This window comes from Musca domestica, unplaced genomic scaffold (assembly GCF_030504385.1).
Source record: "Musca domestica strain aabys unplaced genomic scaffold, Musca_domestica.polishedcontigs.V.1.1 91, whole genome shotgun sequence".
NCBI classification, from domain to species: Eukaryota; Metazoa; Arthropoda; class Insecta; order Diptera; family Muscidae; genus Musca; species Musca domestica.
In genome coordinates, this window is record NW_026712439.1 from 573,516 (window position 1) to 587,443 (window position 13,928).

The window sequence follows — 13,928 nt, forward strand, 5'->3', positions numbered from 1 at the left end:
TTTGACGCCTCTTGCCCCACCTCAAATCATAAATCTTTAAATGAAATCTTAATGGTTTTAAGAAGATCTATTTCTGCTGCTTCTACGTTTTTGCTTGTATTGCTTCAGTCTCACTGCCGACATTGTAAAAATGTATTGGCAAGTTTTGGTGGACCAGAGGAATCGTTGATTTTATTATATTTTCAGCAGATGTTCATATCGAGATGAAATGAAAACATACTTAAACACTGTCACATATGGAACTTCAGCTTTCCCTTTTCTCGCGGTTCGCCCAATGCACTATATTGCTGATGAACTTATGGATCGCTTTGAGCTTGGCGCAAAGGCTATTCAAACTTATTTCTATGTTGATTACTTTCTTGGAGGTGCTGAAACTATTGAAGAACTAATCAAACTGAAGTACCAAGTTATTGAAATTTTGAAAATGGATTGTTCCTAATTTGTTAAATTGCATTCAGATCATAAGAGCTTTCGCAAAGATAAAACTATTAAGGATTTGAACTTAGACGAGTCCTCAGTTACAAGTGCATTGGGAATTTCTTATTTTCTTTCTTGATCAGCAACAAAACGCCCCATTTTTGTAACTATCGTCTTCGCCTTTCGATCCCGTCGATTTTTGGCACCTCTTATAATAAAAGCTAAATTTATACTTCAAAAACTATGGATACTCAATATTGGCTGGGATGAATCTGTTCCACAAGTATTAAACACTGCTTAGATGAATTTAGATCACGATTTCGAATTCTCTTCAAATTTCTCGGTTTTGTTTGTCACCCAAGCCAATTTCAATCCAACTGCATGGGTTCTGTGATTCCTCAATTCGAGCTTATAGTTGTTTTCTTTATATCACGTCAAAACTATATCTGGTAAATTCTGTCTCGATTATATACGAAAGCACATAATGATCTTAACATTCCAAAAAGTTCTGTATTTTTGTAGACTGGCTTGCAGATAGTTCTTCATTGGATCAAACAACATTTTTCGGCACTTTCTGTATTCGTGGGGAACAGAAATACAAGACTCTACAAATGACTGCAACTGGCCCACGTACCTTCCACTTTAAATTCTGTTGATATTGTCTCAGGGGGATCTTCTGTTCAAGAGCTATAGTCATCAATTCCGTTTTCTGGCTCAGATTTTTTTACGCAGGAGTCTGAGAAATGGCCTCCAAATAGGTGTAATGAAAGTGACCATGAAATCGTGAACAAATATAAATGGAAAACTACTCTGCATTTTCAGTTAAAAACCAACATAACGCATAAGGCCTGTATATTTTCATTTTCTAAAAAATATCGTCTTCAAAATTGAGTTTTGCCACTTCTGACACTTTTTAGCCACAGGAACTAGATCGTGCTGTTCTGTCTATTGTATGGAATATTCAACAAACACATTTTAAGGCGCGATTTAAAGAAATAAGTCCCTGAAGGTTCTCTAAAATGCCTTAATCTGTTTATTGAAGCTTCAGGTGGCATAAGTATTCTGTAAGTTGGAGGTCGATTGGAATTGGCTGATATTCCTGAGGCACAAATACATCCAATTATTTTGCCAAAGGACAGAATGGTTACGCTGGCTCAAAGGCCTTGATTTCGCTGACACGAATGCGCTACTGGATAATCAACTTACGAAGTCTTTACCGCAAGATTGTTAAATCATGTCTCCATTGTATTCGCTATCGACCAAAACTTCTTTAACAATTGATGTTGAATTTGCCTGCTGATCGTCATAACCCATCCAGAGTTTTTGCGAGATGTGCCGTGGACACAACACTTACGCACTTACCTTATAAGACTTACATCGATGTTTTTGTCTGTTTCGCAACAAAGGCAGTCCACATTGAAGCTGTCTTCGATTTGTCAAAAGACGCTCAAAAGAATGATTGGTCGAATATGTCGAATATGTTTAATTGATATTTTATGTGCTTGATTTCAATTTTAAGTAATAAAGTAATTGTAATCTTGTAGTCGAGCAAAGAGCATCTCCCGCCTTTTCATTGTCTTTTTTCGTTTTTCGCTCTGCCCTATACTTAATTTTGCAAAGTTTGAAAATTATTAAATTGGAAATGGACTTAAACGTATCAAAAGAAGTCACAAAATTATTTTGCACTACCATATTTTCCGAAACAACCAAGCCCTTAGGTATTGGATTGAGAGTGTCGTTAACAATTCCAATTCGTATTAATGAACATTGGATATTTGTTCTACATGATATTCCTTTCCCCTTAAAATAGTATAAAAAATAGCAATAGTATAAAAAGTGAACAATAGCCTTGAATACGTTGCTATCGTATATTGACGAGGTGAGACGTTATGATATGTATCTTGTTAAGACAAAAAGTAATCTCTTATTGAATAACAATTGTGTTGTTAAGTTACTGTTCATAAATCGTCTAACCAACGCACAGTGGTCCCTGCCATTGGCCAAAATTCCAAAAATGAAAATCGGATATTCATTGTCAAATGTGTACAACTGAACTCTTAAAGGGTTAAGCTTTTTAGAAAACATAATTATCTTGACTTCATTCTAACGGCCCACTTCGAGAATAACATCAAAAAAGAGAAAATGTAGTTAGTTGCTTTTTTTCAGTGAGATCAGTGAAAAAGTGGAGTAAAAATAGAACTGTATTACAAAATTAAATTCATTTTAAAACGACAAATCTTGGCATTATTATTGAAAAGCAAGGTATTGACTTATTTTTAGTGCAGTAATTTGTGTGTTTAATAGTTGTGTATAATATAGAAGATGTGAGTGATCTGAGTTGCCTTTAAGATTAATTTTGAAAATAAAATTGGATTTTAGGTAAAGTTTTAATTGTTTTCCTTCTTGAGTCCTCCAATGTGATTTTTTTTCACGCCATTAGTAATGGCCCTAAAATTCTAAAAGTGCTAATTTAACTTTCAGATTTTGTCAGATTTGTTTGTTATGCCCAATATACTGAAGTGACTTCGCTGCAATTTTGTCAGTTCTATGGTGCTAGTGACATAGAATATGTTTTTGTTGTTTGGGATTGATAAGGATGTAACTGAGGGGTGTTCAATAATGTTGCAAGCATTGTCTTCTGATTAATGCCGAAAAATTTAAGGCCTTTGCACTGGAAGCTGCTAAACAGTTAACAAATAGATATACATGGCACTATCTTTCACCCACAGTTCATAAAATTTTAATACATGCACCCGACTTTAGATATTTGTCATCGTATAGATTAGATAATTATAGGAGGAGGCCGTGGAGTCTAGAAACAAATATATAAAAAAGTTTCGACTAAATCATACCCGAAAAAAGTCTCGTGGTTCAACAAACACAGATCTTATTAGCTGTCTTCTTCTGAGGTTTTAATGGGGAATTTGTGAGAATTAAATCATACCAACTATGATTATAGTAATAATAAAAAGTCCAAAGGAACTAATATATGGGAGGAATATCCTCCTCTGAATCGATTTCTACTAAATTTGTCGAGACATTTGCGCCTTTTCAATTCGGGCTTGTATTATCCATTTGGCGCAGAATTATCTTGAAATCGGATAGATATATATGAGAGCTATATCTAAATCTGAACCGAACTCTATAAAATTTGACAAAGGTATTTATATATATATTGCCCTGAATATCGTTACTACGGAGTCCACATTACGGCTATGCAGAGCAAATTCAACAAATCGGATGAACAATATGTGTGGGAGCTATAGCTATTTCTGAATCGATTTCCACCAAATTTGACATACTGGTTTCCAGATTCAATTTGGTACTTACGGCCAAATACTAAATACCATTCCATTTGGGCTAATATTACACGTTTGGTGCACAATAAAAGGCAAATCGGACGAAGATATATATGGGAGCCATAGCCAAAATTTAGCAAGGGCATTTCTGAGTTATATTTGATATATATCCCCAAATATCGTTGTTACAGAGTTCATATTACGGCTGCGGAGGACAAAAATAACAAATCGGATGAACATACTTATTTTCAGGTCCAATCTGGTCGTACGTATATTCCATATTATTTGGGCTGATACAAGTTTGGTGCACAATATAAGGCAAATTGGATGAAAATATATATGGGAGCTATACCTAAATTTTGACCGATTATCTACAAATTCAATCGGGCCTTGGGTCAAACAAATTATTTGTGCAAAATTTAACTTTTATTTAATTTTATATTATTTTGTTTACAAAAAATCAAATTTGGAATTGATTTATATAAAAAATACTTCTATTTTTGGAGATATATTTACAGGGGGACCCGCAGGTAAAGGCGGACCGTTCCAAATAATTTTCAGTAAGATTATTTTTTAACTCCTTAGAACGTAAAATGTCAAATCACATTACAATCTGGTGTAGAAATGTGACAAGAATTGGGCAAATAACCTTAATCGGGAGGTACGTTGTAAGGGGACCATGCCAAAACATGCATCGACCATATCCATTTTGTCACATTTTTTTGCATATTTACTCCCTCATATTTTTTCGTTTTGTCAAAGCTATGACTTTTGCAATATAGGTCAATGACCTGCTCTGCAAAGCCAGCTGTTGCAGTTTAGGTTGCACGATCTTCATGACATAAACACGTATCTGTACAATTTATATTTTTTATTTAAAAAACAACGAATCAAATCTTTTATTTTGTATATTAAAATGATTTTGAATATCATTCAGCAACATTTTTATCCATATTTAGCGAAAAAATGTTAATCGAATTGTATGCGTATGGATTTGGGTATTATAACGGTGGTAAAGGTCATTATGAGCTAAACTAGGCATTTTTGTTTGACGTCGGAGGCTTCGGAAGATATAAGAGGAAGTTATAAATGTTGGGATACCATAGAATCGTAAAGGATAATTGGTAACATGCTGGGGCGGGCATAATGAAATAGTTATTATAACATCAGCGTAAATAGGTATTATAACATCCTCTGTGTATCTGTTTTTCTTCAATTTCTATTTATTTCTTTAAATACATGCTATTTAGAACTTTAAAATTATCGACGAGCATAAAGTGACGGGAATCGAGCATGCTACAGCCATATGTCTACGACAGAAGCATCATTGCATTTTTTTTAATGAAACTCAACATAAAATCAAATGGTTATAAGGTGTATAAAAATGTGTGGCGCCCAATGTTGGGCCCAAGTGATCTGCATTTAATCCTCGTCTATATTTTATATTAAACCCTCCAACATTTTATCATATTTTGAGTTTGAGTTACTCAGCTCCAATTTTTCCTTCCTTAGTATTTTGTCAGTGGAATTTATGTTTCATTAGACTCCAATGATCGTTGATCCTAACCATACATTCCTGGCTAACCACCTAAGTTTATGTGTGAGAATGTAGCTACAAGTTTTTAGATGGGAGAAATTTAGACTTATTAGATGACAGTTGAGCTGAACCTAGGTAAAATGATATGGAGCCATTTTCCTTTTTTTTATTATATTTTGGAATATGTATGTGTTATTGATAGCCTCTTGAAATCAAGATATAAACCGTAAAAATGGGTCTTCGAGGAACAAGGTTGGTCATTTTCAGAATCGGCTGTGTGAATATTACATGATTCCAGTGGCGCCACAGACCTGTAAACCAAATTTCCGGAAGTGTAATGTGGGTTCAAAAAACTACCAAGGAACCGCACAAAGATTGCTGTGAACAACAACGAACAGCCGGAACTGAAGTAGGTTCAGAACATATTATCGTTTCACCTGATAATGACCTTTACCTTGTAAATAAAGCTGGGCATGACACTTAGATAATTGCGATTGTGAGGAAGTCGAGGAAAAGAAAGGAATTGATGTGGATTTGATAGGATTAAGTTCCGGTGTTGAGCCTGCTAAGGTCGCCAGCTGTAGGCCTTAAGCCGGGCGATTAAAACAATACTATCAAGTTTGAAGTCGTATATTCGGCCAAGAATGTAAGCCGAGTGGTCGGGTGGGAGGAAAATGAATTTTTGGCGAAATTTTAATTCCGTTGGAAGTATCGTCACTTTCAGTTCGAGATAAATGAAATTCTGGGAGATAAGTTTCTTACACTACAGCAACAAGTGGAAATGGGTTGGGTAATAGGCAGTTTTCCTCCTTTGCATAAGAAGGTTTGGATGGAACTAATGCCTAAAGCCACGTTGCGTTCAAAAAGTCCGACATATATGGCATATGATGGGCAATGGAGTTATCCAAACGATTCCAGATAAAGTGTAAGCTATAGTTGACTACCTAACCCAATTAGAAAAAAATCATCGTTTTCTTGGTAGGTCTGCTTGGTACAATAAGTTTATCAGAAACTCCGCTGCTCTTTCTGCCCCTCTGACCTATTTAATTAAGTCCAACCGTAGACTCTCGTAGAATGAAGAAGCCTAAAAAGCTTTTGAGCATTTAAAGTCCATCTTATGTTCAGCCTCTCTTTTGCATAGTCCTGATTCAGAGCGATTCATGTAATATTCTTCCAGAGATAAAAGGCGGTGTTTATTATTTTAAAATAATAATTTGATAAAAAAAAAATAAATTGTATTAATTAGAGAACAGCCTTGAAAAATTGTATGTACACGAAGGAGAATGGAATTTTAAAGTAAAGAAAAAATACTTTCTAAAAAAAATAAGTATTCAACAAAAAATGCAAACGTATGTGATTGAAACAATATTAAAATTACTGAGTTATTTAAAAAATTAAATACTCACAGTGTCACAACAAACCCTCTCAATCACTACGTTTCAATTGTAGTTCATCTCGAAACCTTATGAATTTGCTTGTATCCAAAGATTTTGTGAACATTCCTGCTAATTGCGACTCTGTTGATATATGTTGAAGCTTTATGAATCCTTTTTCTAAGTCAATAAGGTCTTCATCACTAAAATTATCTTAGTAAACCATGCCGAGTTCTTTAGTTCCTTTCATGTTGCGAACAATTCTTTTTAATGCAGACCAATTTATCTCGCCTGGACTGTTTTGAGTTCTACCCATGCACGATATTTGATAACATATGTCTGGTAGAATGCTTAACTTAATATACATTAGGCTTCCCAGGATTTCACGATATGGTTTGTCCATTAACTCTCGGGTTTCTGTTAGAGTATCAATGGCTTTTCCTTTGGAGATTTTGTAGGATTGCACTCTTTCATTGAGAACTTTTCAATAATCTTTTGAATGTGATTTTTCTGATTAAGCTTCATTGTGCCTTTAGTTCTATCATATTCAGTCTTCGTACAGAAGTAATATTGTTATGTCCGTAATCGGTCATTTTGAATGATGCACGTAGATCCTTCTCTATTGCTTTCGAATTATTTTCCGCAATCAATACATCGTTCACATATAGGAGCAAGTACAAAACTGAATTTCTTAGCAGCATTGTATAAAGAAGCGGATCATGTAAAGATTTCTTACAAACAAACTGGAGCAAGAAGTCATTACAGTTTTCGGTCCAGCATCTTGGGCTTTGTTTAAATCCATAAACCGACTGTCGTAACTTGCATACTTGGTTTTTGGGACAGTTTAATCCGTCAGGATCTTCCATGTAAATATCTTCTGTTAAATCACCGTAAAGAAATGCATCCTCTACATCAAGCCGGTGAAAATGTTAATGTCTCTTAACGCTCACCGCTAATATTATCCAAATTGTACTAAGTTTCGCCACTGGTGAATAGGTCTCTTCAGAGTCAATTTTGGCTCTCTGAAGGGATCCTTTCGCTTCCTCTTTAATGCGAAATACCCATTAGGACTTCAATACTTTATGGTGGATAGGGCGTTGAACCAAATCCCAAACACAAGTTTCTTGGATAGAGTCAAACTCTTCCTTAAAGCTCTCATCCAATTATCTTTAAAAGAATTCTTCATGCTTTTGTCTTATGTTTAAGGCTCCTCTATACAATGGAAAATTTCAGAATTGCCATTTCCTGTATATAACCTATTAATTTCGCTCCTAATCTTTGTTTTCTTCTTAATTCCAATGAAACAGCTTCAGAGTTTGGTGGTTCAGATTGCGTAGCCACGGCTTCATTTTCGTTAATAGTAGTTTCTTTACCGGCAGAATCTTCACTTGTACCATAATTCTGCTGGTGCATTTTTGTCAGAAAGAGATTTGCAGGGGCTTCTATTTATAAGCTATGTTGCTATAAGCATAGACCTTACTCTCTCAACCAAAAGTGCGGTTAAATCTTTCAGCCACTCGGTTTAGCTGTGGGGTTTAAGAACCTGTAAGTTGAAGCTGAATTCCTTTTCTTTTAAAATATTCCTTTTCTTTGTTTCAAAGATATTCGGTACCTTGGTCTACAGTTAGTGCTGACATCGAAGTATTATGCATTGCCGTAGCCATTGCTTCAAATTCGACAAATTTGTCAAATGCATCTGATTTTCTTTTGAGTGGATATTTGAATGCGAGGTGGCTAAAATCATCTGTGAAGCTTACAAAATACCTGTGACCATCCCATGTTCGCGGATCAATTGGTTCACATATATCACTGTGGATTCTTTCGAGAATGCGACTGGACTTTGGACGGCTATCTTTAAAGGACGACGACATTAATTACCCTGAACACATACATTGCATATCCCTACAGGCTTAACATTTCCCAAACCATCAATCATTGTATGTCGAACCATTTATTCCAAACAATAGTCACTAGGGTGATTCATTCTTGAGTGCCATAATTTTCCCAAATCAGTTGAACTTAAACTTGCATTTGCCCTATCTTGAATTCTTATTTGCAATTCGTTCAAACTTCCTTTCTTGGGAGTTGATTGATCTTTCCATACTTTTTAAAAGAGCAAGATTTTTAGAAAATTCCACCACATTCCATTTTCTGTTATCTTTGGCACATACAGCAAGTTATCCCGAAGTCCTTTAACATATAGGACATCATTCATTGTGAATGGTGTATCTTTCTAATATCCTTTGATTGCACCTTCCTTGTATGCTAAAATATTTTCAGTGGATTTCGCAACATTTATGGTAATGGGTTCATTCAAGTTTTGGAGATTATTGAAATACCAATCATGTTTACACATGTGATCTATTTTCTATTTTGAGCACTAAATCTTCAGACTTATCATTAATTATCTTACCGTCAGGGAAACAAATTGACTTCGAAGCTGACACTGTATTAGCCTTTTCATTTTCCAAACGAACCCTGCAATTCTTTTTTTATGGCCCTTTTTCTTACAGCGAAAACACACACCAAGGAATTTTTTCGACTTCTTCATACCACTAAACGCAAATGTGTTGGAAGTATCCACGTCAGAACGATATCCCCTCTTCGCATCATCTGCCAATAGCCTTTGCTTAACTATTTCTTCATTCATATTTTCCAACACGGCCATTATGGGGTCAAAAGCTTTTGGTAGCGTGACAAAAAGTTGAACAATGGCATCTCTTTCATCCACATTTGCTCCAGACGCTTTTAATTTTTGTAAAAGCTATGTTTGTTTTCGCAAATTATCACCAGGCTTCATTCGCAGTACTGCTAACTGTTTTCTTACCAATGTCTGTCTCGTAACCGACATCATAGAAAATGTATTTTACAGAGCAGACCACATCTCCTTCTTTGTTTTCTTGTCGCGAACACATTCCAAATAATCATCTGTTTTTAGGCTGATGATTGCTGTGCCTCTTTATCCTTTTTAGATAATGTTTCAGCTATGTTTTGTTCGGACGGTCTCTATGGTATCCAGCAAATCCAAGAATCCAGACACATCCGCACTCGAAAACTCCAGCTCTCAAAATTAGCAAGATTCCGTGGATTGACTCTTGCTTGATATCGCCCATAACATCTTATAATATGGTTATCTAACTTTGTTGTTGCAAAACAAGCCACCGCTGTTCTGTTATTTATTTTTTTATTAATTTTTTTAATTAGAGAACAAACTTGCAAACGTATGTGATGACAATGTTAAAATTACTGAGTTATTTAAAAAAAAATTGAAATATTCAGAGTGTCTCAACAGTGATGACAGTAAAACAGGAATAGGAGCCGTATTGGTGCAGAAGAATGCGGACGGCGTTGAGTTTCCTCTAGCTTTTATGTCTAAGTAACTCTGTCTAATACAAGCTACACACGATACAACCGTTGGTACAACCTGGAGGGTTGTCAAGTTGTATGCTTCGGCCACAAACGATACAACTTTGTGTACAACCACTTTGTAGAACTACACTTTTCGTAGATTTTATTCGAGTTAAGATGGCACCGGAAAAAAATCATTTTCTATAATTGGCTCAACGGCCTTTATTTCGTATTAATTTTTGAAATTCCATTTTATATATTAAAATTCAATTTTATATGTACATTAAAACCACACATTTTATTGGATTTCGTGTTGTTTTGATTTGCGAAACAATGGTGTTGCCTCTTCAAAAATAAGCACAAAATGAAATTGTAAGCGACATGCAAACTAACGTTACAATCGGTTGGTACAACATGTCAAATATCAAATTGGTATATAAGCTGTGGATTCCATATAGTTAGCTAACCGAGCTACTGAGAAAGTATTATAATGACCCACAAAAAAAGTAAAGTTGAAAATGTTTAACTTTGAAATTTTGTATGTCCAACGTATTTGGGTAACTCTCATATAAATACATGTATTGAAATTGTATAGCGAAAAACGTCGACAGAGTACGTCGAATCATAGGCAACGCTAATAAGCAGAAACGGTTATCGAAATAAAAACTTTTAAGTTCTTGCAGCTCTGGAACATACCAATTTGTGATCCTGCAAGAGGCTACTAATTTTGCATTTTTTCGATATCATAAAGGGAAAATTGGTTATCGTGGTAAATACGTTTTAACAAAGGTTGCTACAATTATTGGCTTGGTGTCCTTTTTAAGACATTTTTCGCAAAACGATATTTTTTGACTACTTTAAATCTTTTCACCAATGGAAGTTCAATAACAATGGTCATGACTATTCTAGTATTACCAACATATGCCTGAGTTTTAACAAACCAAGAGTGGAATGACGAGCTCATGTTTTTACGGTAGCACCATCAGCGAAAGAAAATAAACTATTGGTCTGTTCCAAAACTGCAAGAATGTTATAGTTATTAAAACGATAGCGGATTTCCCTAAGATATCCGAAAAAATTACAAACCTAGAAGATTCTTGTAGTTTCTGGAACAGAGCATATATGAAACATTTGCAATCGTTTCTTTCTCTATTTTCTCGAAAAACGCAACGAAATACAACCGATATTAAAATAATGGGACTTGCTGCTTTTTCTTACTGTTTGTGGAAATGAGTAGAAACAAAAATACAAGTGAAAGGTACTCTGCTGGATGACACAACATTGAAAACGAAACAGTACAATTCTCATTGCAAACGTTTCCCTTCATAATAACTCAATACAAATAATTTAACAAATTTTATTAAGCTACATTTATTTATTAATATCTTTCCTTTATCCATAATACAGTGCAAAGAGGTACAAAACATATTTGGAATGACAACTCTAAATGTACCAGTCATCGTTTTGCACGCAAGAGTTTGGAAATGTTTCGTGGTGATTAGTTCGCAAACGATACAGCTCGGCAACTCACCGGCGAAGTACATTGAGGCAATCGTATTATTTGTGTATTCCATATAGTAAGGTACCCGAGCTACTGTGAAAGCATCATTATGAAACTCTTTCTTAAAAGGCTAAAAAGATATTATTATAAGCATTCGAAATTCCTAACGAGACCTCCTCTGAAAAAACTGGGGAAAACCATAGGTTTTTTCAAAAAATATATGTTGATTTTTTAGGTCCTTATCCCAGGACACAGTCAGGTTTCATAGAAGTTTTCGTGGCTTTATATCATTTTTTATAAATTCTGCTTATTGCATCCGGTTAGAAAATAACACGCCAAGGATAATAGTCAATAATTCATCACAAGCGGAATCATAATTTGAATCTATTACCTCAAATTCTGATTTTTGTGGTGGTCATTGTAGTGGCTCTTGCGATTCTTGTTTTTTTTTTTTTTTTTGTATAGTGAATAACAAGCGACTTTTAAATGCCATGTTTAATCAGAGTTGTATTTAACCACCAGATATTTTTGAAGATAGTAAAGATGAGCAATGAAGCAAAGATAAAGAAAAGAAAATATTAAGAGAAAAATAAGTAAAATTTTAATTTTTCAGTCAAAAAATGCCGTATTATGCCGTTGCTAGTGGGTAGCGAAGAAAACAAAGTGCAGTCAGTACAAGCAACACAAAAACAATAAAAATTACCGAAACAACAAAACGAAATGCACAAAGAGTTAAAAATTACTGACGGTACCTTCGGTGAAATAAAATTACCGCTCCAGCAAAAAAACAAACCGAGAAAAGCACAGCGGCAGAAATAAGAGAACGAGAGCTGCAGTTGTTAAGAAAAGAAAATAAATTATTAAAGAAGGAGAAAGAGTTGTTGGAGAGAGAATAATTTTTTAAAGCTATTCTCAGGTAACAACAACAACGCACAACCGGCAGACAATGATGTTTCTTTGTTTCTGATCAGAACTTCTTGTCATAGTTCGACGGAAAGACTGACGCAGAGTTTTGGGTAACGCAGCTGAGAGATTTGCAGATAACGTACAAATTGACCGATGAAATGCTACGTGCTTTGCTTGCGAAGAAGGTAGTGACCATTAACATGGCTACACACATGCCGCAATACTCTAACAGAAACAGTGATTGAAATGTCTCTCCAATTTCGTTTGGTGTTCGGTTCCAACGAAAGCAAGTTGGAGTTGCGTAAACAATTTGAACGTCGACATTGGAAGTCTGACGAACCATTCAATGACTACTGCAATGATAAAGTCCGTTTGGCGAGCAAACTAAAATTAGAGTAAGACGAATTATTAGAATATGTCATCGAGGGCATACCAAACGTTCAGCTTCGACGACAAACAATGTTGCAGCGATGCAAAAGTGTGACGGAGACGTGCAAAGCTTTGGCAGTAATTCCGTTGCTTAAGTCGGGTGACCAAGTTAGATGTCCGCTGTTACAATTGTAACGCCCTTGGCCATTATGCAGCTGACTGTGGTAAACCGAGACGACAGCCTGGAACATGTTATGCTTGTGGTGGCAGCGACCACACAGTGTCTGCCTGCGATCAAAATAAGAAAAACGTGACGACAAAATGACATAATCCTTATGTAAGATATTTTACCTATGCATTTTCAGAAATAATTTTAATCTTTGCTTAGAATGCATAATAGACTCGGGTACCTCAATAAGCTTAATTAGAGAGGACGCATTGCCACATGGAACACAAATTATCCCCGTTCAAAATACAATTGTTTACGGTTTAAACTTTACTATATTAAAAACAATTGGATATTCCTTTTCGTTTTTTTAAATTATCAAATAAATGTTCTTAACTTAAAATTATTGTGGAAGATAAACATTCGATGAAGTACTCAGTATTGTTGGTGTTTGCGCCAATGCGGGGAAAGGGGGAATATGCAAAGCAAACCAAACAAAATAGAATAAATAAAAACACGATAGTGGGATTAGTTTTATAATATAAAATAAGGCAAAAGCCAGGCTTTATTGTTAAATAATATAAAAGCAGTTGGTAAACAATATTACCTTAATTTGCACGATAGCGGGGGAGAGCCTTCGTTCCTATCGGGGCGATAGAAGAAGAGAGTGTTTAACAACAAAACAATTTCCCCAACATGAAGTAATTCGGCGTTGGCCCCATTCGCCACTCGTTGAAATCTGTTGACATTGACAGATTTCAACGATGTTAATCATTTGCAAATAATTAGGCGTAAACCATTTGTTAACGTAGCAAAACACTAATTTTCAATCTAAAATAAACATGCCGCCCACCTTGCAACATATTAGGATGTTGTAACTAAAATACAATACATAATTCCAATTGTTTTTTTCTTTTTCTTTAATTTCAATTGAATTCTTTGTTTCTTTATTTTTCAATTCATTATTTTTTCAAAAAAAAAAAATTGTCGGGCATATGTAACATATAGTGTT

The 13,928-nt window shown here is 35.0% G+C and overlaps 1 protein-coding gene across 2 annotated transcripts in view; it reads left to right on the forward strand.

Moving 5' to 3' along the window:
* LOC101888554 (tyrosine-protein kinase transmembrane receptor Ror-like) overlaps positions 1-12,196 on the forward strand; it is a 71,486-nt gene extending 59,290 nt beyond the window's left edge. For both annotated transcript variants that reach the window (XR_009344251.1, XM_059131963.1), the window contains one exon: positions 12,089-12,196. Coding sequence is in view for 1 of the 2 variants with exons in the window: in XM_059131963.1 (XP_058987946.1) it covers positions 12,089-12,125 (37 nt within the window). In the remaining variant the exon portion in view is untranslated. The remainder of the gene's footprint in view (positions 1-12,088) is intronic.
* Positions 12,197-13,928: the final 1,732 nt, after the last annotated feature.